Source organism: Dipodomys merriami, unplaced genomic scaffold (genome assembly GCF_024711535.1).
Source record: "Dipodomys merriami isolate MVZ:Mamm:240054 unplaced genomic scaffold, mDipMer1.0.p SCAF_10, whole genome shotgun sequence".
Classification (NCBI taxonomy): Eukaryota; Metazoa; Chordata; class Mammalia; order Rodentia; family Heteromyidae; genus Dipodomys; species Dipodomys merriami.
In genome coordinates this window covers 17,200,386-17,223,549 of record NW_027202271.1, presented here as the reverse complement: position 1 = coordinate 17,223,549, position 23,164 = coordinate 17,200,386, and the positions used below count along the sequence as shown (strand labels likewise).

At 47.0% G+C, this 23,164-nt stretch overlaps 1 protein-coding gene across 1 annotated transcript; it reads right to left on the bottom strand.

The window, feature by feature from the left end:
- Positions 1 to 12,026: 12,026 nt before the first annotated feature.
- Positions 12,027 to 15,818, bottom strand: Krt18 (keratin 18). Its single transcript, XM_070041575.1, has 7 exons — positions 15,311 to 15,818; positions 14,432 to 14,514; positions 13,978 to 14,134; positions 13,144 to 13,308; positions 12,929 to 13,054; positions 12,545 to 12,768; positions 12,027 to 12,209 (listed from the first exon to the last, which is right to left on the bottom strand). The coding sequence occupies exons 1-7, from the start codon at positions 15,725 to 15,727 to the stop codon at positions 12,089 to 12,091; spliced, it is 1,293 nt and encodes a 430-aa protein (XP_069897676.1). The 5' UTR covers positions 15,728 to 15,818; the 3' UTR covers positions 12,027 to 12,088.
- Positions 15,819 to 23,164: the final 7,346 nt, after the last annotated feature.

Here is a 23,164-nt window from a genome sequence, read left to right as displayed (position 1 = left end):
CCACTTCCGGCTTTTTTCTGTTTGCTTATGTGGTGCTGAGGAATCGAACCCAGGGCCTCGAGCATGCAAGGCAAGCGCTCTACCACTGAGCCACCTTCCCAGCCCTCTATTGTGCTTTGAAGTGCACCTCTTTGTATAGCTTTTAAAATGGTTTCTCTAGATATACATTTTATTTATAAAATTTATCAGAGTCTACTGGTGTTATTTTACTAATTAGAGGGAAAGGTAGACATTTTACCTCTGTGTTCTTTTCCTTTTTACTTTCTCTGTTTATAATATAAATATCTTAAGTATTTTCTGGATATATATCTTAAGTATTTTCTGGCAGTACTGGGATTGAACTCTCTGCCTCCAGAGGCTGGTTATTCAAGTGCTCTATCACTTGAATCATCCCCAGTCCTTTTTGCTTTTAGTTTGTTTTCCCAACAGGGTCTTTTGTTGTTGCCTAGGCTAGCCTTAGGTGGTGATCCTATTATCTCTACTTTTCTAGTAGCTGGTGTCACAGGGTTGTGCTACCTTGCCTGCTTGTTTTTGAAATAGGATCTTGCAAACATTTTTTTTTCCCAGTCCTGGGCTTGAACTCAGTGCCTGGGCACTGTCCTTAAACTTCCTTTTCTCAAGGCTAACACTCCTCTACCACTTGAGCCACAGCAACACTTCTGGCCTTTTCTGTTTATGTGGTACTAGGGAATTGAACCCAGGGCTTCATGCATGCTAGGCAAACACTCATTCTATCACTAAGCCACCTTCCCAGCCTTGAATCTTGCAAATTTTGACAAGACTGACTTCTTGATCCTGTCTCTGTTTCCTGAGAGTAGCTGGATCATAGTGTGCTTTACCACATCTGGATTTAAAATTTTTTCATTTTTTCTTACATGCTCAAGAAACACATTCGACAGTGTTACCACTTTTGCTTCAAACACTAAACAACAGGAAACTCAAGAGAAGAAAGAAAATATATTGACATGCTTTTGTTCTTTTTTTTTTTTTTTTGGTCAGTTGTGAAACTTGAACTTTGAGCCTGGTGCTGTCCCTTAGCTCTTCAGCTCAAGATGAGCACTCTTATCACTTGAGCCACAACGCCACTTCTGGTTTTCTAGTGGTTAATTGGAGATAAGAGTCTCATAGACTTTTCCTGCTTGGGCTGGATTTGAACTGTGATTGTCAGATCTCAGCTTCCTGAGTAGCTAGGATTAGAGGTGTAAGCCATCAGTGCCTGGCATGTTTTTACTCTTTGTTTTATTTTTCCTTCCCAATGTCCCAAGAATTCTCCTTTTACAATTTCCTTTTCGTTTAGAGGACTTTCTTTAACCATTCCTTGTGTGTTTCTGTACCTCTGTGTGTGTGTGTGTGTGTGTCTGTGTGTGTCTGTGTGTGTACATGTGTGTGTGCTGGTCCTCATGTTTGAACGCAGGGCCTGGGCGCTGTCCCTGAGCTTTTTTTTTTTTTTTTGCTAAAGGCTAAAGCTCTTTGAGCCACAGCTCCACTTTTGGCTTTTTGGTGGTTAATTGGAGATAATAATCTCATGGACTTTCCTGCCAGGGCTAGCTTTGAACCTTGATCCTCTGATCTCAGCCTCCTGAGTAGCTAGGATTACAGGTATGAGCTACTAGCACCATATGCTTTAACCATACTTTGGGGATAGACCTACTGTCAACAACTCCACTCCCCCACCTCCACCATCTAGCCATTCTCCCAATAGAGGAATATTACAACTCTGGATACGTCAGTATTAGCTATTGATATTATTTTGACCACGCAAACATGATTTACCCAAGCTGTGTAGTGCATTGTGGCTATTCTTCTTTTTACCTCTACTCTTGTTTTCTCCAGAACTAATAAAGGACTTTCAAAAATCATTAATCCAGCCAGGAGGCCTGTAATCCTGATTACTTAGAAGGTGAGATCCAGAGGATTCCAGTTTCTAAGCCAGCCCAGGTAGAAAAGTCTGAGAGACTTCTTCATCAGAATGATAGTAAAAAAACAAAAACAAAAACCAGTTGGAGATACAGCTCAAGTGGTACAGCACCAGCTGACTAAGCAAGAAAGCAGACATATAAAACCTTGAGGGGCTGGGAAGTTGGCTCAGTGGTAACGCGCTTGCATTGCATGCCTGAGGCCCTGGGTTCGATTCCTCAGCACCACATAAGCAAAAAGAAAAAAGCCAGAAGTGGCGCTGTGGCTCAAGTGGTAGAGCGCTAGCCTTGAGCTGAAGAGCTGAGGGACAGCACTCAGGCCCAGAGTTCAGGCCCCACGACCAGACCCAAAACAAACAAACAAACAGAAAAAACAAAAAAACCTTGAGTGCGGGGCTGGGAAGGTAGAGTGCTTGCCTTGCATACACGAGGCCCTGAGTTTGATTCCTCAGCACCACATAAGCAGAAAAAGCCAGAAGTAGTGCTATGGCTCAAGTGGTAGAGTGCTAACCTTGAACTGAAGAGCTAAGGGACAGTGCCCAGGCCCAGAGTTCAGGCCCCACGACTGACAAAACAAAACAAACCCTGAGTTCAAACACCAGTACCAGTAAATATGATGATGGTAATGATGATCACCATGATGATGATGATGAAGATGATGATGATAATGATGGTTTTCTACTGTTTTTTTTGTCAGTTATCTAAATCTTTTCTTGATTTGTACAAACACTTTCCTGAAGGTCTTTTTTCCAAAGCTTTCTGATATGTTCCAGTCTGGTCTGTGACACAGTGTATAGCTCTATCATAAGAGTGCCAATCTATTGTCCTGTGTGTGGTAAACAGTGCCCTGCCAGGAAAAGCTAATATTAGAGCCTATAATCCTAGCTACTAGCAAAAAACTGCAAGTAGAACTGTGGCACCTCTCTCTCTCTCTCTCTCTCTCTCTCTCTGTCCTGGGACTGGAACACTGGAACTCTGGGTTTGGGCTTTGTCTCTGAGCTCTATTTTGCTCAAGGCTAGAGATCTATCCCTTGAGCCACAGTGCCACTTCTGGCTTTGGCTATGATCAATTGGAGGTAAGAGTCACACAGACTTTCTTGCCTGAGCTGGTTTCCAACTGTGATCTTTAGTTCTTAGCCTCCCCAGTAGCTAGGATTATAGGCATGAGCTACTGGCTCCAGCCCCCACTTCTATCTGTCTGTCTGTCTGTCTGTCTCTTTCTCTCCCTCCTCCCCCCCACCCCCCCAGTCCTGGGGCTTGAACTCAGGGCCTGGGCACTGTCCCTGAGCTTCTTTTTGCTCAAGGCTGGAACTCTACCACTTAAGCCAGAGCTCTTCTTCTGGCTTTTTGGTGATCAATTTGAGATGAGTCTTACCAACTCTCCTGCCCAGGCTGGAATCATCATCCTCAGATCTCAGCTTCCTGAGTAGCCACCAGCATCCAGCTCTTCCTTTTTTTTTTTTGGAACAATTTTTGTTTTGTTGTTGTTGTTGTTGTTGGTTGTGGGGCCTGAACTCTGGGCCTGGGCACTGTTCCTGAGTTCTTCAACTCAAGGCTTGCGCTTTAGCACTGTGGGCCATTTATCTTTTTCTGCTTATATGATGCTGAGGAATCGAACTCAGGGCCTCATGCATGCAAGGCAAATGCTCTCCACTGAGCCACCTTCCCAGCCCCTAAAACAATTTTTATTAGCTTATATTAGTTGTACAAGGAGAGTTTCATTGTGACATTTCCACACATGTATACAATGTATCCTGATCAAACTCAGCCCCTAATACTTCCCCTTACCTCTCTCCTCTTCTTTGACCATATACATCTTCATTTACTCTTCTGTGTTCCTGTCCCCCTGCTGATACTCCCCCTGCTCCCAACAGCTATCAGTCCTCTCTAATAATTACTCAAAATGAGACTCCATGCACTAGACATAGGGCTGTTTTGGTTTGTATAAATCCACTAAACCACTCAATTAAAAAAAATAAGCAACATAATCAAGCAGTTTACCAAAGAAGGTGTAAGGATAACAAGCACACACACAAAAAAGATGTTCAATCCCATGAGTTCGCTTTTAGCGAAATGAAAATGAAAATTACCATATTCATTACCCGACTTATGACATGGTGGCCCCTTTGTATAGCACCTTAATAACAATAAAATTATACTTAAAAACAAAACCAAACAACAACAATAATTTAAAAAACCCACAAAATAATTACCACCACTTGTCCAGAACTGGTGGCTCATTCCTGTAATATTAGCTAATCAGGAGGCTGAGATCTGACTACTGCAGTTCAAAGTCTGTGAGATTCTTACCTCCAGTTAACCACCAAAATAAACTGGAAGTGAATCTGTGGCTCAAGTGGTAGAGTGCTAGCCTTGAGCCCAAAAGCTCAGGGACAGCACCCAGGCCCCAAGTTCAAGGCCCAAGGTTTGCACAAACATACACAAAAGAACACATCTGCAATGTGGGCAGCATGTCCAGACTCAATAAGGATCGAAGTTCCTATGTTTGGAACCCTTCTAGACCTTGCCTATGTTTCTCTTCATCTGGCTTTTATTCCTGTCTTTTGAGCATCCTTCCAGGGATAGGGGTGTAGCTCAGTGGTAGAACACTTGCCTGGCATGCACCAGGTCCCGAGTCCAAAACCCATCATCACAAAAATGAAAACAAGGGCTGGGAAGGTGGCTCAGTGGTAGAGCGCTTGCCTTGCATGCATGAGGCCCTGAGTTCGATTCCTCAGCACCACATAAGCAGAGGGGAAAAAAAGCCGGAAGTGGCAATGTGGCTCACAAGTGGTAGAGTGCTAGCCTTGAGCTGAAGAACTGAGGGACAGCACCCAGGCCAGAGTTCAGGCCCCACGACTGGACCCCCCCCCCCAAAAAAAATGAAAACAAAATTTTCTTCCTGTTAAATTAGTGACTATAGTATAAATAAATAAGTACTGTGCTTCTCTAGCTAGTGTATGTCCTAATGCCTCAGCAAAGGGAGTGTCCTCTAGGGGGTTGTGAATGGGCTGTACCTACTTGGTCATCAGTACCAACATTCTCTTTTGTTTGGATTTCTTTCTCCAATTTGGGGATTTCTGCACCTCTGCTTCATTGTATTGAACTCAGTTTTTCTCTGTTTAGCTATGGAAACGTAGTAGAGCCAGAACACAGAGTATGGAATCTCTGAATCCTCATAAATCAATTAAGTTCTGGCTGGGTGCTGGAGGCTCATACGTATAATTCATACCTATAATTTCAGGAGGCTGAAATTTGAGGACTGAAGTTTGAAGCAAGCCTGGGTATACAAATTGGAGAGCCCCTTATCTTCAATTAGCCAGCAAAAAGCCAGAAGTGGAGCTATGGCTCAAATGGTAAAGTGCCAGCCTTGAGCAAAAATGCCGAGGGATAGCATTCAGGCCCTGGGTTCAAGCCCTAGATCTAGCACCCCTGATGGGGGGGGGGGAGAAATAGATGTGAATTCCAGTATTTTGTGTGTCTTTCCTATATTAGGATCTATGCATATGAATGTTTATATATGCGTTTTTATTTTTACACAATGGCACTATATGACATATATGCTATTTTGTACTTTCCCTACCACTCAGTAGTTTGGGATCTGGACCACCTTAGGGGTCAATGAAAGGAGTCTGATTCAGTTTGGAACTGCTAACTCTATAACCTTGGGAGAGTGAATCTTTCCCCTCAGAGGAGCAGCCTTTTCCTGCTGGGGAATGAACAGAATTGTCCCGTGGCTTTGGGGCCTTTCCGAAGGGCATTGTTGAATTAAAACAGCTCCTACAGGAAGGAATGCTATGGTGCTGACCTCAGGGACTGCTTGGGGCTGGCTCTCAAGCTTGGTTGTCAATTGGAATCACCTAGGGAGCTTTTCAAACATTTCCCTGGAGTCCTGGGGCCTCACTCCTGACCAACTGAATCACAATCTCTGGGGAGTTCCCAGGCCTCAGCTTTGTTTGTTAGGGTCCCCAGGTGATTCCAACCTGCAGCCAGCCAGCTATTAAAGTCACAACATGCAGAAGAAAGAGCTTGGGCCTGGGGAACTTGGAGATGTTGTTTTTGGTTTTTAGCTCTCAGCTTAGCAACCCTGAGCCAGATGACAATCACATGATGTCTGTGGACCTCAATGTCCAGCTCTTTGAGGTAGAGCCAGTAACACTCCCTTGCATACTTCAGAGGATTGCAATGAGGATTGAATTCATTAAGCCCCTTGGGAACTGTGAGACTCCAGGGGGAAAAAAAAAGAAAATCACTTGGGGTGTGTGGTCTTAGGTTTCATTGATAGTTTGACTCAGTGGTAAGTGCCTCTTGGGCTCTGCCAGGGATTTTCTGTTGTAGCTCTGGACAAGCCTGGAAAGTTGGCTGCAAACAGTCTTTCTTGTGCCTATTTCCCATCCACCTCTAGGTGAACGGAAAGCTGGATTTCATGGGAGGAAGAATTGCAGTGATTGCCTGCTAGGGTGCCACAAGTTTTTCAAAGAAGTTTATGGGACCCTCAAGTGTGGCTTGGGAAAGCATGTTTGAGGTCATGAAACCATGTTTTTAGACCTCAGGCTCAAAAGTCCAGGAGTCCCCCATGGCAGCTACGGGAAAACAGCAGTTCAGTACATCTGCAGTGTTCTCTGAGGTTCAGACATAGGGGTAGGGGGTGAGAAAGGTATGCAGAATTAAAACAGTCCCAAGTCCCAGGTATGGCCTTGTTGACCATTAACTCAGTCTTTGTCTCTGGAGGAGTTTGGGAGAAGTTATCACTGTTTTCTCTAAAACAATAAGAAGAAGGCATTGCTTGTTTGAGGAGCAATTTGCCTTCCATACAAAATTGCTTATCTGTGCATCTGGTCCTGTATGGAGAGCTCATGGTGACTGCAAAACTGACTGCAGTAGAGAATCAGATCAAAGGGCACAGACACAAAATTGGGAGATTTTTTTAGTTAAGCCACAGATTAAAATATGCAGTCATATTCGAATATGTGGAAAATGAAGAGCAATGGGGCAACAAAACCACTCCAATTGTTTCCCTGACACAACTCTCCGAAATCAAATCTCAGCCATCTTCTCCCAAAGATTTATCTCCTGCAGACCCCTGCAAAGATAAGGATCATCATGAGGTCCAGAAAGGAAGAAGTGGAACAAATAATTGATTGCAATATTTACTCAAGGGAAGTTTATAAGATATACATTATTCTTGGCTGGGAATGTGGCTTAGTGATAGAGGGCTTGCCTGGCATGCATGAAGCCCTGGGATGGATTCCTCAGCACCACATAAACAGAAAAAGCCAGAAGTGGTGCTGTGGCTCAAGTGGTAGAGCGCTAGCCTTGAGAACAGGGAGGCTCAGGGAGAGTGTCCAGGCCTGAGTTCAAGCCCCAGGATTGAAAAAGAAAGAAAGAAAGAAAGAAAGAAAGAAAGAAAGAAAGAAAGAAAGAAAGAAAGAAAGAAAGAAAGAAAGGATCAGAAAAGAAAGATATACAGCATCCTTACAACAGCCCCTTGTTCTCAGGTAGGATGCCTCCCCTCACGCAAACATGCATTGGCAGGAAATCCTGAAACCCAGGTGGCTGGGGGCCCCATGTGCCTCAGCGCCCCATGTGCCTCAGCACCCACTTAACCTCTGTATAAATCTCATTTAGACCTTGTTCAGGAAAGGTCCTTTCTCTGTCTAATTCACATCCTCTTTTTTTTTTTGTTGTTGTTGGTCATGGGGCTTGAACTCTGGGCCTGGGCGCTGTCCCTCAGCTCTTCAGCTCAAGGCTAACACCCTACCACTTGAGCCACAGAACCACTTCTGGCTTTTTCTGCTTATGTGGTGTTGAGGAATCAAACCCAGGGCTTCATACATGTGAGGCAAGCACTCTGCCACTGAACCAACTTCCCAACCCCTCTAATTCACATCCTCTTTTGACCCCTTCTTCAGGACCTATATTAATGATTTTTACCAACCTTAGGGGCTGCCTTTTCTGCCATCCTCTGTGTCTGTTAGAGAAAAAAATAAAGACCCTTAGAAGGTACTTCCAGTAGTCCTTCTCCACTAAGATCCTGAAAACATACCACATTCTTTTGCTCTTTCTTGACTTTCTTTTTCCACCAATCTTTACCCTTAACCTGCTTCATCCCAGTCTGTAAAACACATCACCTAATATGCTGCGTACTTTGTTTAATTACTGTCTTTATTCTTCTGTGTGTGTGTGTGTGTGTGTGCGCGCGCGCACGCGCTCGTGGGCGCTTTCTTTTCTTCTTATTATGAAAATACTGAACAGATGGGTTACAATTACATGGGCAAGGTAATGAGTGCATTTCTTATCAAGCATTGTTGCATCCTCCTTTGTTTCCCCTTCCCATCCCTTCCCATCCCCCCCACTCTCCCCGCTGCCCCCCCCAACAAAGTTGTAAAGTTCATTTTTGAAATAACATCTTTCTTGGGGGGGGGGTCTGGTCGTGGGGCCTGAACTCTGGGCCTGGGCACTGTCCCTCAGCTCTTCAGCTCAAGGCTAGCGCTCTATCACTTGAACCACTTCCGGCTTTTTTCTTTTTTCTTATGTGGTGCTGAGGAATTGAACCCAGGGCCTCGAGCATGCAAGGCAAGCGCTCTACCACTGAGCCACCTTCCCAGCCCCTCAAAATAACATCTTATACATCTCATTGTTGCAATGGGTTCACCTGTATCCTTATTTAAACAATTGTTTTTTTCCCTTCCCCTCCACAAATTATACCAACATCAAATACAGTGAAAATAGGGGTTATACCATGGGGGTGGGACATACAAAGCAACAAAGAAATTATCTTATAAATATTTTAGAAACAATCGTAAGAAAGAAAAAACAGGGGCTGGGAAGGTGGCTCAGTGGTAGAGCGCTTGCCTTGCATGCCTGAGGCCCTGGGTTTGATTCCCCAGCACCACATAAGCAAAAAGAAAAAAGGCAGTAGTGGCACTGTGGCTCAAGTGGTAGAGCACTAGCCTTGAGCTGAAGAGCTGAGGGACAGTGCCCAGGCCCAGAGTTCAGGCCCCACGACCGGACCCAAAAAAAAAAAAAAAAGAAAAAAAAGAAAAAACATTTGAGTCCTTAACTTGGGGTTCATTTCACTTAACATCAACTTATCTGACCATTTCTGTTTGTCTCAGGTTTCTAACTGAGTAGGTGGTACACATAAGATACTCAAAGTCAGCCCAGGCAGACAAATCTGAGCCTAAAGCTGGAAGGGGAGGGTGGCTCAAATGGTAGAGCTAAGGGACAGTACCCAGGCCCTAAGTTCAAGCCCAAGCACCAGCACAAAAAGAAAGAGAAGGAGGAGGAGAGGGAGTTGGAGGAGGAGGGAGAGTCGGAGGGGGAGGGGGAGGAGGAGGCAGTGGCAGAGGTTAAGGAATCAAGGGGCAAAACTGCTTAATCCTACATATACAAAACAAAATGAGTGCCTGGGAATGTGGCTTAGTGGTAGAGTGCTTGCCTAGCACGCATGGGGCCCTGAGATTCCTTAATACCACATAAATTAACTTAAAACAAACAAAAAACACAATGAGATTGGGTGCCAATGGCTCATGCCTGTAATCCTAGCTACTTAGGAAACTGAGCTCTGAGAATCTCTGTTCAAAGCTAGCTCCAGCTAGCTTTGTGAGACTCATCTCAAATTAAGCAAAATAGCCAGACATTGAGCTTGGGCTCAAGTGGTAGAGCACCAGACTTGAGCAAAAAAGCTTGGGGACAGCACCCAGGCCTTAAGTTCAAGTCCCAGGACTGGCAAAACAAAACAAAAGTTTGCATATGCCTAGTTGAGAGAAGTATTATTATAGTGGTTACCTCTAGGGAGGTTTCAGTTTTAGTAGGGTTTTAGTAGGGTTATGGGATTTTTCTTTTGGCAGTACTGTGGCTTATTTATTGTCCTTTAGCTTTTTTGCTCAATGCTGGCACTCTGCCCCTTGAACCATACTTCCACCTTTTTGGCGGTTAATTGGAGATAAAAGTCTCATGGATTTTCCTGCCTGGCCTGGCTTTGAACCTTCATCTTCAGATCTCAGCCTCCTGAATAGCTAGAATTATAGGTCTAAGCTACTGGTACCCAGCCAGTACTGTGATTTAAACTCAGCCTTGCACTTGCTAGGCAGATACTCTGCCACTTAAGCTACACCTCCCATGTTAGAGATATAGAATTTTCAATTTGATTTCCTTTTTGGATTTTGTCCATTTTTTTTTTTAAGTTCTTAAGCTAAGAAAGGTAGATGATGGCCGGGCGCTGGTGGCTCACGCCTGTAATCCTAGCTACTCAGGAGGCTGAGATCTGAGGATCGCGGTTCAAAGCCAGCCCGGGCAGGAGAGACCGTGAGACTCCTATCTCCAATAAACCACCAGAAAACCGGAAGTGGCGCTGTAGCTCAAGTGGTAGAGCGCTCGCCTTGAGCTGAAGAGCTGAGGGACAGCGCTCAGGCCCAGATGATGGTCTTTCTAAACAAAGCACAGGATTAGTTCAGGATTATTTCTTGCTCTCAAAAACTTATACCTTCTTATAGCCTCTGTCTAATGATCACAGTTTCCTAACTCTACCCAGACCTTTAGTAGTCTGAACGCTGCATCCCCACTGAGTGTGGGAGTAGAACCTATAGGGCAACAGGTTTAGAGAAATGAGTGTGAGATGGCATTGGAGAATCTCTATGTGGGACTCTAGGCAGTGGGCCAAGGACAGAGTGGTAGGACAGGGGAGGGTCAGTTGTGTGCTCTGGCCCTTATCTCTGCCTCTGGCTCTGATTTCTAATAAGCACCAAGCAGCTGTCACTCAGGAACCTTATGATTATTCTCTCTCTCTCTCTCTCTCTCTCTCTCTCTCTCTCTCTCTCATCTTCAAACAGGGTCCTATATGTAGAACAAGCTAGTTTCTATCTCATGATCTTTTTGCCTCAGCTTCCTGAGTTCTGGGAATAGATGTCCACTGCAATGCCCAGCTTTACCATGTCTTTGTGTATATGTTGGTACTAGGGCTTGAACTCAGGGCCTGGGCACTATCCCTGAGCTTTTGATTGCCCAAGACTAGTGCTCTACCACTTGAGCCCACAGCTCCACTTCTGGCTTTTTGGTGGTTATTTGGAGGTAAGAGTCTCATGGACTTTCATGCTCAGGCTGGATCTGAACCTTGATCCTTAGATTTCAGCCTTCTTAGTAGCTAGGATTATAGGCACGAGCCACCAATGCTTGGTATATCCTCTTCCTTCCTCCTTCCTTTCCTTCTTTTTTATTTTATTTTATTTTATTTTTTTAAATTTTTTTATTGTAAAGATACTATACAGAGGGTTACAGTTACATGAGTGAGGTAATGAGTACACTTCCTCTTGAACATTGTTACCCCCTCCATTGTTTTCCCCCTACCATCCCCTCCCTCCCTCCCTTCCCCAAGGTTCTTTTTTTTTTTTTTAATTGTGATTAAGTGATTACTTAATTTCCGGAAATTCACAGTATTGTGGAATAATGATGCTCATTTAAAGTCACAAGTTCATTCTAACTTTCCTGGAGCAAATTGTCTATCACAGTCTGTAATATATAACGGTGCTCACATGTTATATACCATATATGTGATCAGCAGCATGGGGATATTTGGTAGTGGTTCAACCAGATGAGTGGGAGTTCTTTGTTTCTTAAGTCCTGTTAGTTTTGTCATATCCCCTAACATTTTGGATTTATCATCCACTTATCAGGGAGACCATGTACTGTTTGTCTCTTCGTTCTTGGCTTACCTCGCTCAACATGATTCCTTCTAGCTCCATCCATTTCCCTGCAAATGCCATTATTTTGTCATTTCTAATGGCTGCATAATATTCCATTGTGTATAGATACCACCTTTCCTTCTTTTAAAAATGGTATTAGGGTTCAAACTACGACCCTTATTATTTAAGCCCTATCTCTAGCCCTTCGCCAAATCTCTTGAAGGTGAAGATTCTACAATTTTATTGTATTTTCCTCATTGCCCGAGGTATAACATCTACTGTTCCCTTCTCTTTCTCTGAGGTATTTCTAAGAACTCAGATCCCTCCTCAGTGTACTCTCTCACCAGGGTCGAAGGGGACTTCTGCTTGGTCACTCATGGGAACATCAGAGTCTTTGCACACAGGTATGAAAATGCCACATAACGTCTAATGTCTTCTTAATTTTTATTGGCTCTCAGTTCCCCAAGATACCCCGTTCATTTCTCTGCCTCAGTGTCTCAACACTTTGGTATCATTGAACTCAGACACCACTTTGCCGTCCACAATCCTGCGGGTGGTGGTTTTTTGGAGGGTTTGCATGGAGTTGCTGCTGTCCAGGGCATCGCTGAGACTGCAACAGAAGATATAACCCTCATTATAAACAGCCCCACAGAGCAGAAGAGAAACAAGGGAGTGGCCAAGAAATAAAAAAACAAAAACCTCCTGACCCCTCCCTTTATCTCTGAATTCCTCTTAGCACTTTCTCCAGAAAAAGAGAAATCAAGGCTAAATTTTGCTTCTATCCTATGTACAGCTAGGGCAATAGTTAATCATTCTTTTTGCCGGGGAGGGACCCTCTAAACTGACAGAGGGTACCCACAGACTACCAGCCCAGTGTTCAAAGGATCTCAATGTTGTGTTCTATGTCTTAGTGTGGGTAGGAGAGTCCCCACTCCCCCCACTCACCTGAAGTCCTCCCCATCTTCCAGAAGGCGGCGGTAGGTAGCAATCTCGGCCTCCAGCTTGACCTTGATATTCAGCAGAGCCTCATACTCCTGGGTCTGGCGCTGCCCTTCTGCTCGAGTCTGTGCCAGTTCAGACTCCAGGTGCAAGAGGACACCATTGAGCTGCTCTATCTGCATGGTGTAGCGTGTTTCCACATCCGTCAGGCTGTTCTCCAAGCTCTCCTTCTGTTGGACACAGGAAGGTAGAGTCAAGCTCAGTCCAGAATTAAGGGAACCCATGATGGGAGGGGTAGGATTTGGACTGAGACCAACTAACAGAGGTTTCTTTTTTTGGCGGGGGCGGGGGGCGGTATAGTTGCTGGGACAGGGACCAAAGGGTACTCACCAGGCTTTTCATGGAGTCCAGTTCAATCTCCAAGGCCTGGTATGTGCGTCTCAGCTCTGTGACCATCATCTCCGCATCTGCAAGTTCTTTGGACTTCGAGGTGACCACTGTGGTGCTCTCTTCAATCTGCAGGGTATTGTAGAACTCATCAGGTCTAGCCTTCCTTGGCTGCCTTCCTCCCACATCCTGGTAGCCAGCCTTTCCCCATTGCATACCTGCTGGGACCAGTGCTTGTCCAGTTCCTCTCGGTTCTTCCGAGCCAGCTCCTCATATTGGGACCGGATGTCCTCCATGATCTTGTTGAGGTCCTGAGACTTGGGGGCATCTACCTCCACAGTCAACCCAGAGCTGGCAATCTGGGCCTGGAGACCCTTGATTTCCTAAAGAAGGTAGGAACGAAAATCAGGAAGGCTCAATTCCAAGTGAGATGTCATTGTCTCTCCTGAAACGAGCAGTTGGAGAAGAGACTAGAGGAAACCTTGAGCTTATACTCTATACTCTATGCCTGTTCAGGGGTCCAAATGTGTAGTCACTCATTGCCTGTGCCTGTCACTCCCAAGTGTTTTCTCTTTTCAGTTTATCTTGTCCTGTCACAAAATGGTTGGCCTTTTTTTTTGGGGGGGGGCATGCCAGTCCTGGGGCTTGAACTCAGGGGTGCTGTCTGTTAGCTTTTTTGCTCAAGGCTAGTGCTCTACCACTGGAGCCACAGCACCACTTCTGGCTTTTTGGTGGTTAAATGTAGACTTGTAGACTTTCTTGCTCGGCCTGGCTTTGACTGTTGATGTTCAGATCCCAGCCTCCTGAGTAGCCAGGACTACAGGAATAAGCCACTCACATTTGGCTTTATACCTTCTCTAGGAAGCTCTACCCATACCAGATCCCTTTCTCACCCATATCATCTGGACCTCATCACACCATAGCTCTGGTGAGTCACAGGGCAAGTGTCACTCACAGCCTGGTAGTTTTAAACATCCATGCAAGCTGCTTGCTGATGGCCAGTCCTATCTACCCTCCGATTACTTGTCTTGGCCCCCTTGGTCCCTGTGTACCTCCTCGTGGTTCTTCTTCATGAACAGCAGCTCCTCTTTCAGAGCCTCGATTTCCGTCTCCAGCTGCAGCCGGGTGATATTGGTGTCATCGATGACCTTGCGGAGCCCGTTGAGGTCGGCCTCCACAGACTGGCGCATGGCCAGCTCTGTCTCATACCTACAAGAGGAGATGAGTAGTGGGACCCTCATCTCTAATCCAGATTTTCCTCAAACACAGGCCAGCTCCTAAGCGCAGCCCTGTGCCCATTGCAAACCAGTGATCAAAGTCGGGAAGCAGGTGGTCCCTCATCACCATTCTTGGCACTTGGGGAACAGTACCCTTAAACTATGGCACAAATGAATAGTTAAATAAATAGATTGATGGATTGTAGTTCTCTGCCACCATAGCGCCCATATCTAACCCAGACCCAGAAGAGCACCGTTATCCTCAACTCCAGCTCCCCCTGAGACTCACTTGACTCTAAAGTCGTCAGCAGCAAGGCGAGCATTGTCAATCTGCAGGACGATGCGGGCATTGTCCACAGAACTTGCAAAGATCTGAGGGGATTACAGAGAAAGCTTGCTTTATGAGTGGAGAAATCCAAAGATGGTGGGCTGTGTGGGAAATGTGTGTCTCTGTGAAACCTACTGGCAGAAACAGCCAGAAACTCTCTGTGTGCATCTTCTGATTCCACCTGTGTATTCCCTTCCCCCCCCCACCCCCAGCCCCAATTCCCTCCTTTCTCTGGAGGCTCAAATCCCAGCGGCTCTCTCTGCTCTTCCTGCTGGGCCTGGGTTGGCTGGCCTAAACGGAAATGAACAGCCACTGGCAAGTTCTTTCCTTGGCTCTCTTCTGACATTTTTTTCCTCCTCTTAGTGCACCTGCTCACTTCAGGCCCTGGGCCCCCCACCCCCTGGATTGGTCCCTCCCCTAGGTAGGCCTTCTGTTTACTCCTAGATGACTCAGCCTTGGCTACATCCGCTTAACCTTCCAACTGTCCACACTCAGCCAGACTGGGAACACTCTAGTGGTCAGTCCACTTTATGGTTCTTGTCTCACCTTCCCCCCAGGCAGTCCAAGTCTCATTTCCTGAGGAGAAGCCCTCCCATGCATAGCTGCTACTCTTCTTGGGGGTTCCTGAATTCTAGCAAGGGGTGTGGCTGGAAATCCAGGGCATTCCTAACTGCTTCCCCTTGGAATGTGGATTGGGGTGCATGTGGGAAAAGCGGGTGTACCCTGCCCTAAGAAAGTTCCTCCTGTAGTGTGTTTGTAGGAGGGGGTGGTTAAGAGAACTCGTGGGGGGCCCACACTTGGCTGGAAGTTGGGGGTCCTCCCCCTGCTCTCCTTCCTTACCTGAGCCCTCAGCTCCTCGGCCGTCTTGAAGTAATGCCCCCAATCTCTGACCTGGGGTCCCTTCTTCTCCAGATGTTCCCGGATTTTGCCTTCCAGCCGTCGGTTCTCAGTCTCCAGGCTCCGCACTCGGTCCAGGTAGGAGGCCAGGCGGTCGTTCAGGCCTTGCAGGGTCTCCTTCTCGGTCTGGATGCCACTTATTCCCATCACACCTCCTACCCCGGCAGCCAGGCCCCCGGATCCCAGGCCACCGCGGAAACTGGTGGAGCGGGACACAGAGATCCGGGACCCCGAGCCCCCCGCGCCCGCATAGACGCTGGCCGCGCTGCTGGCGGGCCGGGCCCAGTGACTTGGCGCTCGGACCGAGCCCAGGGACCGGTAGTTGGTGGAGAAGGTGGTGGAGTGGGTGGTGAAGCTCATGCTGTCGGAGGAGAGGCAGGCGAGCGAGCGATCACGAACTCGGGTTCGGGCTGCACAAGGTGGCGGTGCGGCGACCTAAGTTTTATCTCTGGGGAAGGAGGTGGGGACCTTCCCCAGAAGCCTGGCTCCGCCCTCGCTGCCTTGGAGCCGCAGAAGCCTGCGCCGCACAGGTGGACAGCAGGGGGTGGAGTGGGGAGGGACTCAGTGATTTGGGTTCCAGCCCTGCTTCACCCCCTTCTCTGCACGGCACCTCCAAAGCTAGCTTCGCTCCCCCCCTCCAAAACTAAATAAAAAGTAAAAACGGAGGGTGACTACTAGTCAGAGTGACAAAGGACAGCGAGTGACTGTGGGCTCTGGAGACTGTGGTTTCAGGGCAGGAAATGACGTTCTCTCCTTCCCCCCACCCATCGCCACGGTCAGGAGGGGGCGGTGGGTTGGAAAGTTGGAGGTTGCAGTGGACTGCGGTTGTTGTGTGTGGGATTCTCATATGCAAATCCCTTACCTGCAGACAGCCTCTTGGGAGACAGGGGATCCTGGAACGGGGGTGGGGGTAGGGGACGGGAGGTAGTCAGTGCTGAGGAGGAAAAGTTGGAAGAAAAGGAAGAGAAACTCGATCCTGAGCTTCAGATCTCCTGGTTTACACTGGCAGCCCCTGGTGCTGGGCTGTCCACTTTGTTTGCTCTCATTGATGTGACCACATTCCCTCACCAGATAGGTTCTGACATCTGGAAACTCCCCAGAAGGAGAGCAAGTCTAGGAGCCATCCTCCTGCCCTGCCCTGCCCTGCCCTATTCATCCAACTTAGTCCTAGTGGTGTGTAATTTGGCCTATGACTTGACCAGGGGCCATGCCTCCAATTCAGTAGTTCAGCCTTAACCTACTGCATTTATTGGACGCCTACTGTGTACTCTGTAGGCGCTGGAGAACAGCGGTCAACAAGAGTTCACCAACACTCCTGGGGACTGGAATGTGTTCCTCATAGTTGTGGGCCTGAGAGCAAACAGGATACGCCAGTGGCTCATGCCTGTAAGCCTAGTTACCCAGGAGGCTGAGATCTGAGGATCACAATTTGAAGCCAGCATAGGCAGGAAAATCTGTTGAGATGCTTATCTTCAATTAATCACCGAATAGCCAGCAATGGAGCTGTGACTCAAGAGGTACAGTGCTAGCCTTGAGCAAAAATCTAAGAGACAGTATTTAGGCCCTGAGTTCAAGCTTCAGTAGCTAAAGAGCATGGCTAAGGTGCGTGGGCATGGGGGGGGGGGCGCATTCTAGCAGAGACTTGGCCCAAGTTGCCAGCCCCCTGCCTCTTTCTCCACTGGGCCTTTCTCCTTCCTCTCCTACCTTTCTTTACACTGCTCTCAGGACCTCAGTACTGCTTCACAGGCAGATTTCTCCAGGGTGAGAATGGAGGTAGGGAAGCTGGATGACCATTCCTTGTTGAATGATCTAGGAGAACCTCAGAAGTTCAAGTTGGTTAGTTCAGCAGCTCATTTTTCAGGCAGGGCCTGGTAGTAGGCCCAGGCCCTGCTCTTTGCTCTGAAGTGGACCATATTGATCCTTTGGCTATGCTGAGACCACTGGGGGCAAACACGAGGGTAGCTCTGGGAGGAGGCTGGCCAATGGACCAGCCAAGTGGAAGCACTGGGCAGATGTAAGGTGTGACTCTGGATTGTTCTAGGCCTGATGCCTTTAGTTGGATAAAGGCCCCTGACTAGGGGGTACTCCATACTGCTGAAGGCTGGGAGGCAAATGGATGCAAAGTACCATACAAATGGAATGCCCACTAGTTTTGCATGGAGGCTTGGGTGGGGGTGAGGTTAGAGGCCCCAACCATTTAAAGGGATAATACTTTCATATCCTCTTTCTGAGTTCTGGAATTATGTTATTGTGCAGAATTGTACAAGTATGTGGGTTACATGCATTGTGGACTGCTTTTTGCATTTTTTTAAACTGTAGGAGAGCCATCCTGGGTACTTTGCTGTGTGATTTTTGGGAAGTCATTTAACTCTGAACTTCAAGTTCAGAGAATAAAGCCTGTTCAGTCATTCTCCATGGGTGGCAAAGGATGGAAATGTTAATCCTACATTCCTGGACAGATACATCTTTCTTCAAAGACCAAATCTTCCACATCCAGGAGGGCATAGGCAGGAGGTCAATTTAATTGTGTGTGTGTGTGTGTGCGCGCACGTGTGCACATGTGCATGCCTGAGAGTGTGTGTATGCTGGTACTAGGACTTTAACTCAAGGCCTGGGTACTCTTCCTTAGTTTTTTCTACTTTCAGCTTTTTGGAAGTGTTCCATCACTTGAGCTACACCCTTCACTTCCAGCTTTTTGCTAGTTAACTGGAGATAGTCTCACAGACTTTTCTACTCAGCTAGCTTTGAACTTTGATCCTTAGATCTCAGCCTCCTAAGTAGCTAGGATTATAGGTGTGAACCACAGGGTACCTGGCAGAATTTAATTCAAAATATGGGGGGGGAGGGTAATTGTGGAGGTGGGAGGGAAGGGATGGAGGAGGCAACAATGCTCAATAGGAAATGTATTTATTACCTTGCTCATGTAACACTAATCCTTCAGTACGGCATTTTTACAATACAAAATGTACAAAAAAAAAAAAAAAAAAAAAGAACTGCATCTTCTCTAGAAAAAAAAGATGACTCCGGGATTGGAGATGTCTAAATTCCATGTGAAATCTTTGGGTATTAAAAAAGATCTACCTACTCTGGCCCTCAGAACCCAGGATTCTTTTCTAAGCAACTTCTCCAATCCTCCTCTGACCCACACCCTCCCTTTGCAAAACATAGATGCAAAACATAGATGCAAAACATTCCTGACCTCTTGCAGCATAGGGGCAAATACCGACCTCCTGAGTCCAGTGCCAGCCCGCCCTTTTTCCAGCATTTCCAGATTCCTCTGTGGTCAGGCTGTTCACCGGTCAGACCATTAATGGAGACTTGGGGGAGAAAGGTGTAAGGGAGGAGTTTTATCCCCAGATTCCCAGCACTGGGGCTCTGGATGGGGGGGGAGGTGAAGGGGGACGGGGTGGAGTGAAGATGTAGAAAGAAATGCATAGAGGTGAAGTGAAGTCCTTAGAGATGGCAGAGTAGCAGGAGCCCTGTTGTGAAGCTTCCAGAATCAAGATGTATATAGAATCACAAAGTGGGGAAGGACTGGAGTGGGGACAATGCTTCCCCTCCCCCACTGGCCCTTCATTCCTGCTGAGGGGGAGGAGAACCTGTGTGGCAGGTTTAGCTCAGGAATAAGCTCAGAGGTGACTGATAGGTGGGCGCTCCTGCAGTCTCAATATTTTCCCACTTGAGGCTGAAACTGGTGGCTCGAGATTAGAAGATCTGGGAGAGGTCCTTTAACCTCTGCTTCATCATTGAAGTAGCAAGTTTCTCACCTCACTTGGGGAAGGAGCTGTTTCGAATAGTAACTGAGGGACTAGACTAGGGACTAGAAAGGGCTGATTCCTATTATTATGAGCCCAGGCTGGTTTGGAACTCAAGATCCTTCTGCTTCAGCCTCCCCCAGTGCTGAGATTATAGAGGCATGTGCCACCACCCCCTCTCCTCCCTCCTTTCTCCGTTGGTAGTCCTGAGGTTTGAATTCAGTTATGTACTTGCTCAACTGGCACTCTACCGCTTAAACAATGCCTCCAGCCCTGCTTCTTTGCTCGTTATTTTGAAAATGGAGTCTCGTGGGCTTTTCTGCCCGGAATGGGTTAGAACCTCAATTTTTTGGATCTCAGCCTCCTGAGTAGCCAGAATTCTAGGTATGAGGCATTGGTGTCCAGCTCCCATATTCTTGAAGAACTCAGGGTATTTAGAAAATGAGGGGTCCTTGTGTTGCTGGTGGTGGGGTTGAAGGAGGGAGGGAGTCATAGTTCTGCCCAGCGGAGGGCTTGCCCTTGGAAAGGAACCATTAAACAAAGGGTTTCTGAGTCTGGGCAGAACAGCTGAGGCCAGAGAGAGGAGGCAGAATTCAAAGGAAAAGGAGTCAGGGCCAGAGTGGATATAAAGGGGGAGTTCTGTAAATAGCTATGGTTTGAGTAATGAATGAAAAAGGGGTGCTAAGAGAGGTGAAGTGAGGACCCAAAAGTGGTCAGGTGGAGTGAGCCAGGAGGGGTGGGTGCTGGGTCCTCTGGAGAGGGTGAGGTCACAGCTGGGTTGGTGTGCACTGGACTGAGTCTTAACTTCTGGAATTGCTCTGGAGGTCCCCTTCTGGATGGATGGATTTGGAGGCCTAGGCTCACCTGTCCAGGTAGACTTGGGGTAGGGATCTGTGGGCCAGGTTCTCTGCCTCAGGGAGGAGGGATGGGATGGGAGGATCAAAGAAAGCATCTACACTTTCAAGTATCTTTGTTTCAATTGAGTTTGTACCTAGGGATGTTCCCCAGGGATAAAGGAAGAATGAAAGTTAGTGCCCAAGAGCCAATAGCTGTTCCAACTGCCCGCATTGTTGAAGTTCCTTCACTCCCCTAAGCCCCACCCCAGCTTTTTCTGGCTCCCTCTGGGAGTGGCCTCACTTTTGTCATGCTCCATTCTGACTTAGTGCAACCCCTCAAACCCAGAGCCATACTCCTTAGCCTGTTACCCACATGGACTCTGCCCAGAGAAGGGTGAGGCCGTAGGACGGGACTTCACTTGATTTTAGCCAAAAAGCTGAGAAGTGGTGAACTGGGTATCACAAGACTTCTTCAAGGTCTCGGTACTGGCTGCATGACTTTTAGCCTTGGTCTCCTGTACTGTAAGAATAAGGGCATAGAATTTCCTGGTGAATTCAAAGAGACTATCTGAGCCAGGTGTTAGTGTTTCATACCTATAATCCTAATTACTCATGAGGCTGAGGTCTGAGTACTGAGGTTCAAAGCCAGCCCAGGCAGGAAAATCTATGAGATTCTTTTTTTATTTTTATTTTTTTTTGGGTCTGGTCGTGGGCCTGAACTCTGGGCCTGGGCACCGTTCCTCAGCTCTTCAGCTCAAGGCTAGTGCTCCATCACTTGAGCCACAGTGCTACTTCCGGCTTTTTTCTTTTTTGCGTATGTGGTGCTGAGGAATCGAATTCAGGGCCTCAGGCATGCAAGACAAGTGCTCTACCACTGAGCCACCTTCCCAGCCCAAATCTATGAGATTCTTATTTCCAATTAACTATGAAAAAGTTGGAAGTGGAGGGTGTTGAGTAAGAACAGCACCAGCACGCACGTGGTATTCAGGTAATGGGCAGGTTTATTCAGTAGACCTGCTGGGACTAGGCAAGGTTGGGAAAGGCTTGGGAATGAGAGAGAGCTGGGAAAGAGCTAGAAAAGAGCAGAGAGAGCAGAGAGGAACAGAGAGAGAGAGAGAGAGAGAGAGAGAGAGAGAGAGAGAGAGAGAGAGAGAGAGAGAGAGAGAGAGAAACAGAGAGGGAGATAGTTAGCAGAGAGAGCTAGAATAGAACAGAGAGAGCATCTGGGCCTGTGCTAGGCCTTATCTAGGGTATGGGTGGAGAAAGGTGTGGCCACATCAAATTCAGATGTGACTTCAGCGGATGCAGATGTGACCTCTTCCAAGTGTCCCAGTTGCCTAGGTAACACAGGTACTGGGTGGAGACTTTGCTGCAAGGAGGGTGGAGTCTGCTTGCCATCCTGGAGCGGACCTTACATTCCAGCCTTTTAATAATCATGAAATAGGGTGCAGATTCTGTCTGGCTACTTCCTGCTGACAAGGGGCGTTGACAGTAGGGGTAAAAGGCTGGAATTTGGTCCCCTCCCAGAGAAGGCAGTGAGCAGCAGCTGTCCCTTGGTGGCGTTGAATCCTTAGATGAAGTCAGGAGAAGTCTCATTAGCATTGAGACTAGAGAGCAAATAAATGGCAAGAGGAAGGACTTGGGGCTAAAAATGTTGGTAGAAATGTCCCTGGCTACTTCTGACATCTGGCTACTAGGTAGAGAAGTCAGGTGACAAAGACAAGAATACAAATTCCTGTTCAGTTAATAGGTAGACAGGTATAGACATTGGATGGGCAGGCTTCTTAATTCCACTGACCTCCCGGCTCTGGTTAATTTTGAAAGGGCAGGCACAAAGTAGCTGATGTGACATCTCCTCTTACTCCTCTCCATGTTCCCTTGTTCCCCAGACTGGCTGAGTCTAGGTGCTCATTGCTGGGATGGCTTGTCCCAGTTGGTATTCAAGGAGGTTTGAACTCAAGGCCGGGGCACTGTCCCTGAGCACTTCTGCTCAAGGCTAGCACTGAACCACTTTGAGTTATAGTACCACTTGCAGAGTTTAGCTGGGAGATGGAGTCTTAGGGATTTTTTAGCCCGGGCTAGCTTTGAACTGAAATCTTTGCCACAAAAGCCCTTTATTATTTCCAATTAAAGCAACAAGGAGATCAAGTAGAATAAGTAGAGCTTACCTGCTCCTATCAAGAATTGACCCACAAATATTCTGAAATGACAAAACTCATTAGATGTGATGAGAATTTTAGCACAGATATGCCCAGTATTTTAGAACCATGTAGTCAGTAGAATAAACAACACAAAACAAAAAAGGCAAAACTCAAAACCTAAAATTTTGACAACAATGTTTAGACATCTTTGCTAACAAAGCACATCAGATGGTTGGGCCTCAGTTACCAGGGCCTGTGAAAAGAGCAACTTGTTAGCAAGGCACCAACTTAGTGGAAAGTTAAGGGTCAGATGGAGCCAAACCCTTAACCCACCACGTGGCCAAGATGGCGAATTTCTGAAAGAATGCAAAGAAAGCCTGAACAAATAGACCAAGCCTACATTGGCTAGCCTTTGAGAGGGAACCTAGAGGGGGGTCCCCGGGACCCAGCCTGCATGGCACTCTTTAGGGCACAAGCCAAAAAGTTGTAAAAAAAAAAAAAAGGATAGAAAATTGGACATGAATGGCAGAGAGAGAGCAAAGAGAGCCTGAAATTACTTCTGACCATTTACCATTACAGTAGCAAAAACTGTGTACATCAGAGAATGGCATAAAAATGAGGCTCTCTGGCTTTCCAGGGAGCGCAGGAGACATTTCAAAAGGGTTTCACGGCTCAGGCGTGATTCCCAGCACCGCATTAATGAGTAGGAGAGTCAGTCTGGTGAGTGAAGGAGAGCTGACCAGGCAGAAGCGGCGTCCCGACTTCCCCCAGAGCCCTCTAGAGAGAGGAACAGAGAGCCGTAGAGTAGCTTCACTCACCAGAGTAGAGAAGTGGTGTGGACGTGGATGTGAAGGCAGCAACGGTATCGATGCGCTGTTTCCGCCACAGACAGACTGGTTCACAAAAGGCCGTCAGAACTGTGTGTATTCCTCAGAGCAAAGAAAAAAAGAAAAAAAGAGGGGAAAAAAAACAGAGAAATCCCAGCTATCCTGACTTTAAGCCTTTATCCGAGTCACGGCACCATTTATGTTAGGTTTTTAAAAAGAGGTAGTCGAGTAAGAACAG